The sequence below is a fragment of the Linepithema humile genome, chromosome 6 (assembly GCF_040581485.1).
Source record: "Linepithema humile isolate Giens D197 chromosome 6, Lhum_UNIL_v1.0, whole genome shotgun sequence".
Lineage (NCBI taxonomy): Eukaryota > Metazoa > Arthropoda > Insecta > Hymenoptera > Formicidae > Linepithema > Linepithema humile.
The window spans coordinates 22,813,850-22,825,634 of NC_090133.1; the positions used below are offsets into that span (position 1 = coordinate 22,813,850).

The 11,785-nt window shown below is 30.4% G+C and overlaps 4 protein-coding genes across 4 annotated transcripts; 2 read left to right on the forward strand and 2 right to left on the reverse strand.

Annotated features, from left to right (window-relative positions):
* Positions 1-22: 22 nt before the first annotated feature.
* Positions 23-3,723, forward strand: Tmem18 (transmembrane protein 18). The gene is made up of 5 exons (XM_012368330.2): positions 23-397; positions 1,935-2,052; positions 2,129-2,183; positions 2,267-2,360; positions 2,458-3,723. Exons 1-5 carry the CDS (start codon positions 329-331, stop codon positions 2,590-2,592), a joined length of 471 nt encoding a protein of 156 aa, XP_012223753.1. The 5' UTR covers positions 23-328; the 3' UTR covers positions 2,593-3,723.
* A 519-nt stretch (positions 3,724-4,242) lies between these two features.
* Positions 4,243-11,344, reverse strand: ProRS-m (prolyl-tRNA synthetase 2-like protein, mitochondrial). Its single transcript, XM_012368211.2, has 7 exons — positions 11,209-11,344; positions 6,401-6,589; positions 5,828-6,079; positions 5,344-5,605; positions 5,048-5,229; positions 4,719-4,931; positions 4,243-4,631 (listed from the first exon to the last, which is right to left on the reverse strand). Exons 2-7 carry the CDS (start codon positions 6,503-6,505, stop codon positions 4,347-4,349), a joined length of 1,299 nt encoding a protein of 432 aa, XP_012223634.1. The 5' UTR covers positions 6,506-6,589; positions 11,209-11,344; the 3' UTR covers positions 4,243-4,346.
* On the forward strand, positions 6,674-8,700 carry LOC137000399 (putative nuclease HARBI1). Its single transcript, XM_067356765.1, has 4 exons — positions 6,674-6,872; positions 7,098-7,228; positions 7,577-7,681; positions 7,774-8,700. The coding sequence occupies exons 2-4, from the start codon at positions 7,106-7,108 to the stop codon at positions 8,698-8,700; spliced, it is 1,155 nt and encodes a 384-aa protein (XP_067212866.1). The 5' UTR covers positions 6,674-6,872; positions 7,098-7,105.
* Positions 8,540-11,328, reverse strand: LOC137000398 (uncharacterized). Its single transcript, XM_067356764.1, has 4 exons — positions 10,899-11,328; positions 10,512-10,676; positions 9,889-10,284; positions 8,540-9,801 (listed from the first exon to the last, which is right to left on the reverse strand). The coding sequence occupies exons 1-4, from the start codon at positions 11,326-11,328 to the stop codon at positions 9,515-9,517; spliced, it is 1,278 nt and encodes a 425-aa protein (XP_067212865.1). The 3' UTR covers positions 8,540-9,514.
* Positions 11,345-11,785: the final 441 nt, after the last annotated feature.

Genomic DNA, 11,785 nt, shown 5'->3' on the forward strand with positions numbered 1-11,785 from the left:
CCCTGAGTTCAACACTCACTTCGTGCTTTTCCCACACGAGGTCTTTGTTCAATCTAACCTTCAGGAAACTGTCAAACACTATATTCATCCCTAGAAAATAAATTTCCTTATTGGATATCGGATGTCGGTACGTCGGCTACAGGCTCGCGTAAACTCTGTGACGATCTCGTAGAATCCGTCCAGTCAGTTAGTCGCGAGTCGCGCCGGTGAGTGTGAGAATAGGGTGTGTGCGAATTCTTTTCTCGAATGCGCCCGTCTTTACCTCGTCTTGTTTTGACGTTTTCTTGTCATCATCGTGATAGTCGTGAAATCTGTGCATTGAAACATAATGTCAGGCAACGACCCAATGTTCATAGCTACGGACAGCATTGATGGGATTTGGCCGTTCCTGCAGAGCGTAAGTCGTCTCTAATCATTCTCCTTTATTATCACTCCTCCACTTCGTTACGGCAATTTCGTTGTTTAATGATTTTGTTTCACAGTGTTGATAGTTTCGTAACTCACGTAACCTGGTTTTTTCCCTACTTAATGCGGCTTATTTTATGGCCTCCAGCGATATACATTCATCATTCACAATGTCATTCTCTTTATTTATTCAAGCACGCTGATTGCATCAACGACACCAGTTGTTAACTCGAAGTATTTTTACGTATCGTAAAATTAATGTTACATTCTAGAAGAAACACGCAATTTACTTAAATAAAGCGGTTAATTGGATTTGGTTGCGCAATCCTCTTTGCGAGTTAACGCCAGGTACGACCGGATGTTATTTCAATTTTACTTACGTGATACGAAAATCTTAATGATTACCGTGGATTCAACTCTAAACGTATAAATTACAAAATTATCTTTTTAAAACTATGTTTTACATATCCATTTTCTTATCCATATCATAATTTAATACTTGCATGAGATTTTTTTACTGGTTAATTCACAAGTTTGTTTTTTTGTCGTTGCATTACGATGCATATTTTTTGTACGAATCAATTAATTAAATATGCATTCGGAATGTAATAGAAGTGAGAAAGATAAAGAGACAGGAAAAAAATTGCAAGATGCTAAACGTGTGATTAAAAATAGCAATCAAGTGTATTCGTTAGTCGTATTTTTTCGATAAAAAAATGGATACGCATTTTATGAATTAAATGTAACTAAAACAAACACAGATATAATTGTCTAGATTATAATCTCGAAAAGGATACAGTATCAAGTATTAAAAAATATTGCAAAGTAATATCGCATTCTAAATAAATTCTTAATTGGCGATTTTGCTTGCCGGCGCACTTTCGATTTCGATACAGCTGGCTATTTGTTTATCTGCCAATTCACACGTTGTATTACATCAAATCAAAATCGCGTCGCAATTTTATCTTATCACCGACATCACCTATATTGCAAAACACAATCGAAAATAGAATGCAAATTCGGTCGATGCATCTGGCAATTTTCCACTTTCTTATTGTTCAGAATAAAGAGGTGAAAAATCGCCGATTACTCTATTTTCACATATGCCGTTCCGTTTTCTCAAGGACATGCCGCATTGAAATGTAATCACGCGGAAACACAATATCCTTCGATGTAACTTCTCCAAAATCTCTGGATATTTTTAAACAACTATCGCGCTTTCGAATGTAAACATTTCACGATCAAGTTTCCTTACTCCATTACAATAAGATTGCGTGATTTGCGTCAATAAATATATTGCTAGAATGAGGAAGATAAAATGTGTATTACTTTGCTTTTCCAAGTTTGCTAAAAGCAATCGCAAAAATATATTAGATACACTGAAATAAGTGAAGTAATGCAAAGTTATAAAAATAGAATTTTCCCTACACATTTAAAAAATTTGTCTTTTTTTATATGTTAATTTGATTGATTAATATTTTTACTGACATTGTTATTTTGTACTACTAATGTATATTATTCTATTACAGATTGATTGGAGGGATCCATGGCTAGCTGTATTAATAACATTTCACATTGCCATCACATTAACTGCATTAATGACGAGGAATCACGCAAACTTTCAGATAATTCTATTTCTTACACTATGTAAGAGTTTCATTGCAAGTACCATAAGCATTTTAATCTATTTCTAGAATATTTCTATACGTTATCTCTGTTTTAGTACTCCTGGTTTATTTCTCAGAAACCATTAATGAGGTGGCAGCGACAAATTGGATGTACGTATTGGTCACAGCTGTAAAGCATATTAAAACGATTCTTTCAGACTTTTAACATGATTCAACAATCTTTGATTTTACAGGGTATTTTCTAGACAGCAATATTTTGATTCCAAAGGCTTATTTATATCTCTTGTTTATTCCATACCTATTTTAATAAACTGTATGATTATGGTGGTAAGTATAATTTTATAGTACTATTATATTTTGAGACGTAACTTTGTCACTGTGTCCTTGAAGCTTGATTACATGCATGATTGCGCGCAATTTTTAGGCCAGTTGGCTTTATCAATCCAGTCAATTAATGACAAGCTTAAAACGGGCTCAGCTGCGACAGCAGGCAAAAAATCGCCAATTAGACGATGAAGCAGCGAATGGTAGGATGGCTGACCGACCGAAAAACGACTGAAAATTGGATATCTAGTCACACACATAACGCGAAAGAATAAGGATACAAGAAACATATATTATTTAATTTAAAGACAAAATAACAAATTATATCTATATCGACTTACAGTTAGGTAGGTTTCACAGAGCATTGTGTATACTTGATTATTGCCCATTAAACAATTGCTCCGATTTCAATTACAAACATATGTATATATCAATGCAATCATTGAATAATAATGCACATCAGAATTGCCTAGTCATACTTTGTTAGAACGTATCTCCAACATTGTACGTTACAACGATTTTATAAAGTATCACTTGATGCAGGACATGAAACTGTATTAAGATATATGAGAGATGATTAGCCATGCGATAAATAATAACCATGCAGAAACATGCAGTAATGTGACGAAATATACTGTTATCTTACCATTAAGAAACATTCCGTTAGTTTATACTCGTTATTTCGTCATCCTTTGAGAACTGGGTTGAGTGATTAAATCCTTATAAATTTTTTTTAAGAAAAATTATATTTTCAACGTTTATTTTGTTTGTATATATTTTTATTTTCACCAGTAAATTTGCAGGTTCCATGCACTATAATATCTTTCCACTTGTCTGCACTATCTAACGCATCTAACGTCACTGTGTCAATACTTGAAGATTTTTAAAGCTTTTATTTGATAAAGCAATAATAAGCTTTATTCAATGTCCTCAAATTGAACAATAATATTAAAGAGTGTCGCTTATATGTACATCAGTCATCAGTTCTCAGAGAATGAAAATACGATCGTGAATCAAAGTGTTCTTAATGTGTAATTAAAGTACTTATTACATAATATATGCAAGCATACATCACACTTTCACCATAATAGTGCTGTAAAGAAGCATAATACATAAGTAAGGGTCCTAGGACACAATAAAACGTGTATGCATGTATATGTGAGTGTGAATATGAATTCTGCGAAGGCAGATCATAGTCTTTCGAATCGTTCTTTGTGATTTCGTGGAAACGTGAAATGTCTGAAGAGTGTTGTATAGAATGTCGTTCCCTGAGTTGTATATTAATGTAAATCAAAGCGCATTGTCTTGCCGCCTTTATATTTAATACGCGACTAACCATTTTAAAATAAAGTATTTGTTTGTACAACTTTGCATTTTTCCTATTTCAGTTTCCTTCACACGATGTGACTACAGATTTGTAAATCTTATTAACTGATCTCACTAAGTGGAGTGTGCGCATTTTTATGTGTTTTCTTATACTTAATATATTACAGTGATTCATAAAGATGCAACGTGAATTTCAGATTTGTTATCAATGTGCTAAATTGACTTAGGAATAAGTGCATCAATGAAACTAATGAAAAGTAAGTTTTAAAGGTATTTTTAATTATTGTAATTTTTCATAATTTAGAATTATAATCTTCTAAGAAAGTATTATTATTTAATCCATAATTTTGTATTTAATATTTGCTTTTCCTACACTAATAAAAAATTTTTTATGAGAGAACTATTATATAGTTAGCAGTTTGTCTATAAATATGGACTGCCATTTACTATATGAATATAATTAAGTCTCATAATTAATCCATGTTCTATATCACTAAAAATTGCATTTTGCTAGAATGTTTGCTAGAAAATTCTATGTATTAAAAAATATTAACCAATATTTATAAAGCTGTATAGTCATATTTATTGTAAATTTATACAAAATGTATATACAATATACGATGTATATTAATATTTCTACATACATACTATACATATCTTTACCTAATTTTTAAAATTTATATTTTCGAAATAATTACTTATCTGTTCGAACGATAACTCATGATGTATCGAATTGTTCAAATCATGGACTTCGAATAAAGGTACCGATTTGGTTGCTGCTTTGCCAATAACAATTATGTAAGGATAGCCTAATGCACGCGCAAACATAAATCGTTTACCAATTGTAAAATGTGTACGGTCGTCCAATATTACATCGATATCGTGTTTGCAAAGAACATCATACAATTGTTCAACGTAGACAGATGTACTTTCTTCTTTACTTCCATCCTATAAATCAGTTCGATATATAATGAAGCAAATTCGTTGATAAAGATTCCAATAAATATCTTGATGAAAACACATTTATGTTATTACCTTTGGTGGTATGATACATGCTGTATATGGTGCTAATTTCACAGGCCACCTTATTTCATTATTTGTTGATAAGGTTTCAACAGATAATGCAAGGATACGACTCAATCCGAGACCAAAACAACCCATCACTACAGGTTTCAATTCATTTTGTTCCTTATACATTGTTTTTAATGGCTCCGAATATTTTGTATTTAATAAAAATGTATGTCCTACCTGCAATTATCATATTTATATGAGCTATGCTCAGCAGAGTTCTCAGAATATTATATTAAAAAATTGTATTTTAGAAGTTAAATTAAATTTCTTTTAAACAGAAATTCTTACATTACCTCAGCAGAAGAATTTTGATGTAGTTCGCTTTTACACTCTGGGCAACTTGTTGTCTCGGAAACAGTTTGATTAATGGAAAAATGACACGATGGGCACTGAAATATAATATCTTCACCAATATCAGATATGTAATGATATTCATGTGACATTAAGCCTCCAATTGTTCCCACATCACCTATGACTGTTAATAACTATTATCAAATAATTTGCCAAGTATAAGTCTTTCTAATTTTATGATTATGCATCTATAAATACATATTATATGTGTATGTGTAATTATAAAAATAGTGAATACCTCTTGCGTATTTTATACCGATCTGCTTAAAAATATTATTGTAAGATTCACAGACTAAGTCATATGTATGTCGTGCGTCATCCAAAGTAGCATCAAATGTATACAAGTCCTTCATGATAAATTCTCTGCTGCGTAGAAGACCAAGCCGTGGCTTCATTTCGTCTCGCCATTTGCTAGAAATTTGATATAACCTCAAGGGTAATGATTTGGTATGAATATGTCCTGTTGATGATATTAAGTCACAGATAGCTTCTTCATATGTCTATAATAACATAGAAATACTCGACAGTACGCTTTATTGTAAGCTTTATATATTATGGAATAAAATGACATATTTTAAATTATTTGAATCATTTAAATATAAACTGGCATAAGTAGATAATAATAGTAGTAAGATAGTATGACATTTTTTTCAAACAATTTTTAAGAAAATAATTCTAACTTAAATGTACAATAGCATAATCCTTGCTAATATATTACTTACTGGACTTAATATGTATTCTTTCTCATGCCTATCTTTAACTGTAAATAATTCAGGTTTGCTAGAATTGTATCTATTAGATTTCTTCCAAAGATTGGCAGAAGTTAATGTTGGAAGCAGTACTTTTTCTGCGCCAAGATTTGCCATTTCTTTATCCACCAAATTTATCAATTTATTCAAAATTCGCATTCCCAAAGGCAACAGTGCATACATACCAGTGCTAACAGGTTTAATAATTCCATAACTGATCATTAGCTGAAATTGTAATAAAAATTCTATGAACAAATAATTTTATTGTTGAAAATAATATTAATCTTACATAGCATTAAAATCTAAAACTAAAATTTTATATCGGTTTCAATTTTAAGTTTATATCATACTGATAGGAATTATAAAAGCAATATTTAGTTATAATCATAAAAAATATCTTTTTGATACAGATCTGAAATAAGTCTAACAAATTTTGTAATAAATTTGAATGTTCAACATATAAATAATTGTAAATATTAAAGAATTGTGTTAATTTATTCCTTGTATTAAGAAAACGCTAACTTATTATTTTGAAAATATACATACCTTATAACTTTTAGATATTTTACTTTCTCCAGTATCGAGTAATCCGGTTGTCATAGGTTGAAATATTTTTGACATTCTACTTAAGTTAAATGTTTTATTTGCCATTTTTAACTATGTCTATCAATATACACACGAAAAATATCCGAGTTACACGTGTTTAAAAAGTAGATTACTTCTATTCGATGTAAACATAGGGTGCATTCGTTTATGCAGCGGTTAGCGCATCCACTGCGTTTATCATCTGCTAGTCACGTGACCTAATTTACCGAACGCACATCTGCGTAAATGACTGCTCGGATCATGGTAGTTTTCCACCAAGAGACACAAGCGACACAAAAGTATTATTCTCTCTGTTGCTCATTGAATATCGAACAGACAGAGTGATACTTGTGTCGATTTGTGTCAACTTGTGTCCTATGCTGGAAAACATACTATATTTTGCAAGGAAATCTAAGCAAAACTTTAATATAATGTAAGTAAAGAGAAGATTTTAAAACAAACGTAAATTTATATTCGAACAATTAAAATGTAATAAAATTTTTAGATTAGGTAAAATTTTTAGATTGAATCATATTTTTATGGAGATATTGATCTATTAATTTATTATTTATTATTATGATTATATTTAAAAGTTAGGTGTTAATTTTTTGTGAATTATATCTTTAAGCACATTTTATTTAAAAAATTTAATTTTCAGAAACTACAATGGAAAGAATATTGAATGTTATTCATTGTGCTGTGGAAGAATTAACCAACAGTGACAGTAGCTCAGACTCTGATTTATGGTCGGACAGTTCTGATGAAGAACTACTATTGCTGGATGATATGGTATTGTTTCATTTTTTAGTTTATTTGACATTTTAGAAACTTATAAAAATAATAATATATATTTTTAAAAAATTGAAATTCAAATGAAAAAACAAACAGCCTGTATTTGTTGATTGAGCAATTTTATTTTAAAAACATTATTTAGTGAAAACAATGTTTAGAATCCTGTCTTTTTCAAGTTCACAACAACTATAAGCAGACTGTTTGCGTTTTCATTTGAATTTTATTTTATATGATATCGGCTTTTGAGACTATTGTATTAATTAAAATTAATTAAAAATTAATTAATTAAAAAAATTATATATATAAATAATATGTATCACAACGCTGAATTTTTTTTATTTGTAGGAACGCATGAAAGTACCGAAGGTTGACAATTATTATGGTACAATTTATTGTATGCGTGATAAAACATTTCAATCTCATTTTCGCCTTACGAGAAGTTCTTTCGAGGTAAGTAAGTAGTATATAAATCAGAAGGTTGTATTTTACAAGCAATGTATGGTATAGTCCATCTTTAATTTTATAAATTTACTTTGTTTAAGATTGTAAGAAGAGCAATTGGGCTTATATTGCTACCTAATAACAATGAAGGAGGCCATCCTAATGTACCATTGGAGAAAGCGATATTGTCAACATTATGGTTACTGGCAAATCAAGATTCTTTTCGAGAAGTCAGTAATTTATTCGATTTAAGCTCGAGTACTACACATAAAATATTTCTTGATGTATGCAGTGCTCTGTGTAGTATCGTGAATAAATATCTACACTGGCCAAATCTGGCAGAGTTTCAATGTATAAGACAACAGTTTGACGAGCTCAGAGGACCGAATAATTTTCCAGACGTGGCATGTGCAGTTGATGGAATGCATATTGAAATTCCAGCTGCAAGAGATGATCCTATAAGTTATTATAATCGAAAAGGTTTTCACTCAATTATTCTACAAGGGATCTGCGATGCAAAATGTCAGTTTATTGATATTTTTATTGGTTGGCCTGGTGCGACTCACGATGCGAGAGTATGGAGGGAAAGTCCTATTGGTCAAGCACTTGCAGAAGATCCAACACTTTTACCGGAAGGAACTCATATTATAGGAGATTCTGCGTATACTTTACAACCTTATTTACTAACACCATTTCGTAATAATGGTCACTTAACTCCAAGACAAAAGCTGTATAATAAAAAATTAAGTTCAAAGAGAGTTGTCATTGAGCAGGCATTTGGAAAGCTGAGAGCTAGATTTAGAAGATTAAAATATTTAAATATGTATCTCATGAATGAAATGAAAATAGTTGTTGTTGCTGCATGTGTTCTGCATAATATATGCATTAGATATAATGATGAAACAGAATTAAGTGACGATGAACGTGAGGAAGAAAATAGAGACCAGGACGAGGACAATGCCATTTTGGAAATAGCTAATGATAAAAGAAATAGAATTGTAGACACTTTGTGGATGAATAGAAGATGAATAGAAGATGAAATGGAATAGGTGAACAACAAATAAAAAAAATAAATTCTGTAGTAAGAAATAGAACATGTGCAAATTTATATTGAGACGTGAGGAAATTTGTATAAATTCTTATGAGAATTTGTTACAAATACGAATAAATAAATAAATTATATGTCAATCTTATAACATTTGGTGTACATTTATTTCACTTTAGTCTAACAAATACATCGAAAGTAATGTATTACATTATATTCAGTAAAATACATATATCAACATATATATTGGAATACATGTTTTCAGTATGTGAAGCATAATGATTGTATCAGAAACGTATTATTTTAATATGTAGCAAAATAAAAAAGTTTTACTATGGTAAGAAACTATGGTAACATTTTTAATGCATGAAACACAGATATTTCATTAAAATATAGGAATCTAAAAATAAACAAAAAAAAACCTTTAGCTAAAGAGATCACAATGTGAAAGAAGTCTTTGAATTTTCCTATAAAAGTAACATTTAAATAGCATATAAGTTGCACAAAAGTTTGAAAATATTCAAAATGACACACACATCTCTCTTTACATATGTCTCTACGAAAATTATATCAATCTTATAACATGTAACATAAACTTCATATTAATTTTTTAACTTTTCATAACTACAAAAAAAAACTTTCGCTTATTTGTCTTTAGCACAAAAGCTGTCATAAAAAAAATCAGAAAGCCTCGACAATTTAAAGTATTACTCTTTAAACAAATTTTAAAATTATTGGACTTAGTAACACTTATAAGAAAAGAGAAATACTAGAAATACTAGAAATACTAGAAATACTTAAAATAATATATAATATATAAATATTAATATTATATATAACTCAGTCATTGTATGTTGTGCGGTTTTTTGTATATCTTTTAAGATTGTTGCAAGATTGTTTATCGCTTCAATTTTGCTTTTTGCAATTTTCTTTTTATCTTCCCACATTTCTATCTTCAGTTTTAATGCTTGTGATTTTTTTTCTTCGACAATTCGCAACATTTCTTCTTGAAATTGGGTTTTCTTTTTCTTCGGCAAATTTTTTTTTCTTCTTTTTGCTTCTGTGCAGTTTTCTGTAGAGGCATCTAAAATCATAAATATTTTTAACTAATAAAATAGAGTGAATATTTTCGAATTCCATTTCTTTTCTATGACATTTGCATTTTCTTTACCTGTGTCATCAGTTAATTCATCCTTTAGAATTAATTCATCCTTTAGAGTTAGTGTTTCCGGTTTGAAAGTTGAACCCAGTAATTTTTCAGGAGGATTTACACTCTTTTTTGTCGCAAAACATTCATGCATTTGTTGAAAATATTTCCAAGTAATTGCACTTTCACCAGTCTTTTTTAATTTACTTGCATTTCGATTGTACGTAACTAGGAGATTTTTCCATTTATTCATCAAATCTTGTACTTTAACTTTATATCCTTTTTCTTCAAAAGCTTTAACAATTAAATTCCAGTATGGTGTTTTTCGGCTGTTTGGATTTTCGAATTTATCGTTCATACTAAGACGTTGTTCAAGTAAAAGCTGTATTTCTGCATCTGTCCAGTTCTCTTTAGAAACATCTAAAATTATAAATAAAGTACATGAAATAAATATCTTTACTTATAATATCTTCGGAATGACTTTCAAGAATAATTTAATTTCCTTTACTGTATTTTTTTCTTAATAAAATAGAATTTAATAGAATAAAATTTAATAGAATAAAACAATAAAATAAAACAAAATAGAAGATTATAAATCATGCGTAATAGAAAACAATATAAACATATTCATTTCCTTGATTACTTACTTTCTACTGATGGTGAAGATGTTTCTGTTTTGACAAGCAACTTTTCCATATTGTTAACAGGATGTGAGTGTGCAAATGAAGATGGAACAATAGTAAATAAAGATTCAGAAGTTGTTGCAATTGTATTTAAATCAATTGGATGAAAAGCTTGACGATTGTTGAAATCTATGAATTGTGATTATACAAAGAAACATAAGTAAGTAGTAAAGAATAGATTAGATTCAAAAAAATAATTGCACACCAGTAATACATATTATTCCAGTACGAGAAATTGTAATAGAAGACTTTTATTACAAAATAATATTCTAGTGTGCATTTTTAGGTTAATTTAATTGTAAATACAAATATCGTAAACTTTAAAAAATTTTTCCATTATATAATACTTACTGTGGATTATTTTCACTTTTGCGGGATCGATTTCGAGGAGTTGTTCTTCCCCTTTTTCATTTTTCACTTTAATAAAATTCATTTTTACATTTGAGTTAATCATGCGGATGCAGATAATTAAACTATATTTGCACTGCGTATATTCGTTTACGCAGTACTGCAAGCAGAGCATCCAGAGCAGGACCTCCAAAGTACCTGCGCAGATGGGATACATCCCTGCGTAAACGAACGACAAACTGCGCTGCAGTCGTTTTCGCAGGCGGAGTAAACGAACGACATCTGCGGCAGTAACTGCATAAACGAATGCACCCATAGTGATCCAATAGTGATCAAAGAGGTGTAACTGGTTGTAACCAGTGACGCCAGATTTGAGACGCAAGCAGCAAGCAACAGGGAAGGGTATACCGCAGCATGCGCAAGCCACGTACATGTGAGCTTCTCGCTTCAGCCATGTTGGAACGCTCCATTTTAGTGGGATTTTATAAAATTGTTAACAGGAACACATGATAATAAAGGAGCGGTAAGAGCTCACTCGGAGTAGTGTCATCTTTTGTTTAGCTAAAACGACATAACGACTGTATCTCTGTGGTAAGTGTACCGACTAGTGGCACTGCTTTGAGTGAGCTCCTACATCATCGTGTGCTCCTGTTAACAATTTTTCAATTCCGACTAAAATAGAGCGTTTCTAGTCGGCCCAGCGGGTAATCTTAATTTTTCTACATGTTTCTGGGCTACTGTTGAGTGTTAGGATGCTTGTAAAATACTTGAATAATTAAAACGTCTTTTAAAATTTTTGGAAAATTTTTGTTGCAAAATTTAAAATGTCAATTGTTAAAGACATTAAAAAACGACGTCTTTTTAAAGACATTTTTAGGACATCTTAAAGA

What these genes read in the sequence shown, in the direction of transcription:
- ProRS-m (XM_012368211.2), bottom strand. Translation starts at nt 6,505, where the DNA reads ATGGCAAATAAAACATTTAACTTAAGTAGAATGTCAAAAATATTTCAA. An exon ending in AAATATCTAAAAGTTATAAG is followed by an intron (nt 6,080 to 6,400) that starts GTATGTATATTT and finishes TTACAATTTCAG; the next exon opens with CTAATGATCAGTTATGGAAT. An exon ending in AAGAATACATATTAAGTCCA is followed by an intron (nt 5,606 to 5,827) that starts GTAAGTAATATA and finishes ATGTTATTATAG; the next exon opens with ACATATGAAGAAGCTATCTG.
- Tmem18 (XM_012368330.2), top strand. Translation starts at nt 329, where the DNA reads ATGTCAGGCAACGACCCAATGTTCATAGCTACGGACAGCATTGATGGG. An exon ending in TTTGGCCGTTCCTGCAGAGC is followed by an intron (nt 398 to 1,934) that starts GTAAGTCGTCTC and finishes ATTCTATTACAG; the next exon opens with ATTGATTGGAGGGATCCATG. An exon ending in TAAACTGTATGATTATGGTG is followed by an intron (nt 2,361 to 2,457) that starts GTAAGTATAATT and finishes CGCAATTTTTAG; the next exon opens with GCCAGTTGGCTTTATCAATC.
- LOC137000398 (XM_067356764.1), bottom strand. Translation starts at nt 11,328, where the DNA reads ATGTACGTGGCTTGCGCATGCTGCGGTATACCCTTCCCTGTTGCTTGC. An exon ending in AAAAGTGAAAATAATCCACA is followed by an intron (nt 10,677 to 10,898) that starts GTAAGTATTATA and finishes CACAATTCATAG; the next exon opens with ATTTCAACAATCGTCAAGCT. An exon ending in ATCTTCACCATCAGTAGAAA is followed by an intron (nt 10,285 to 10,511) that starts GTAAGTAATCAA and finishes TTATAATTTTAG; the next exon opens with ATGTTTCTAAAGAGAACTGG.
- LOC137000399 (XM_067356765.1), top strand. Translation starts at nt 7,106, where the DNA reads ATGGAAAGAATATTGAATGTTATTCATTGTGCTGTGGAAGAATTAACC. An exon ending in TACTATTGCTGGATGATATG is followed by an intron (nt 7,229 to 7,576) that starts GTATTGTTTCAT and finishes TTTTATTTGTAG; the next exon opens with GAACGCATGAAAGTACCGAA. An exon ending in TTACGAGAAGTTCTTTCGAG is followed by an intron (nt 7,682 to 7,773) that starts GTAAGTAAGTAG and finishes ACTTTGTTTAAG; the next exon opens with ATTGTAAGAAGAGCAATTGG.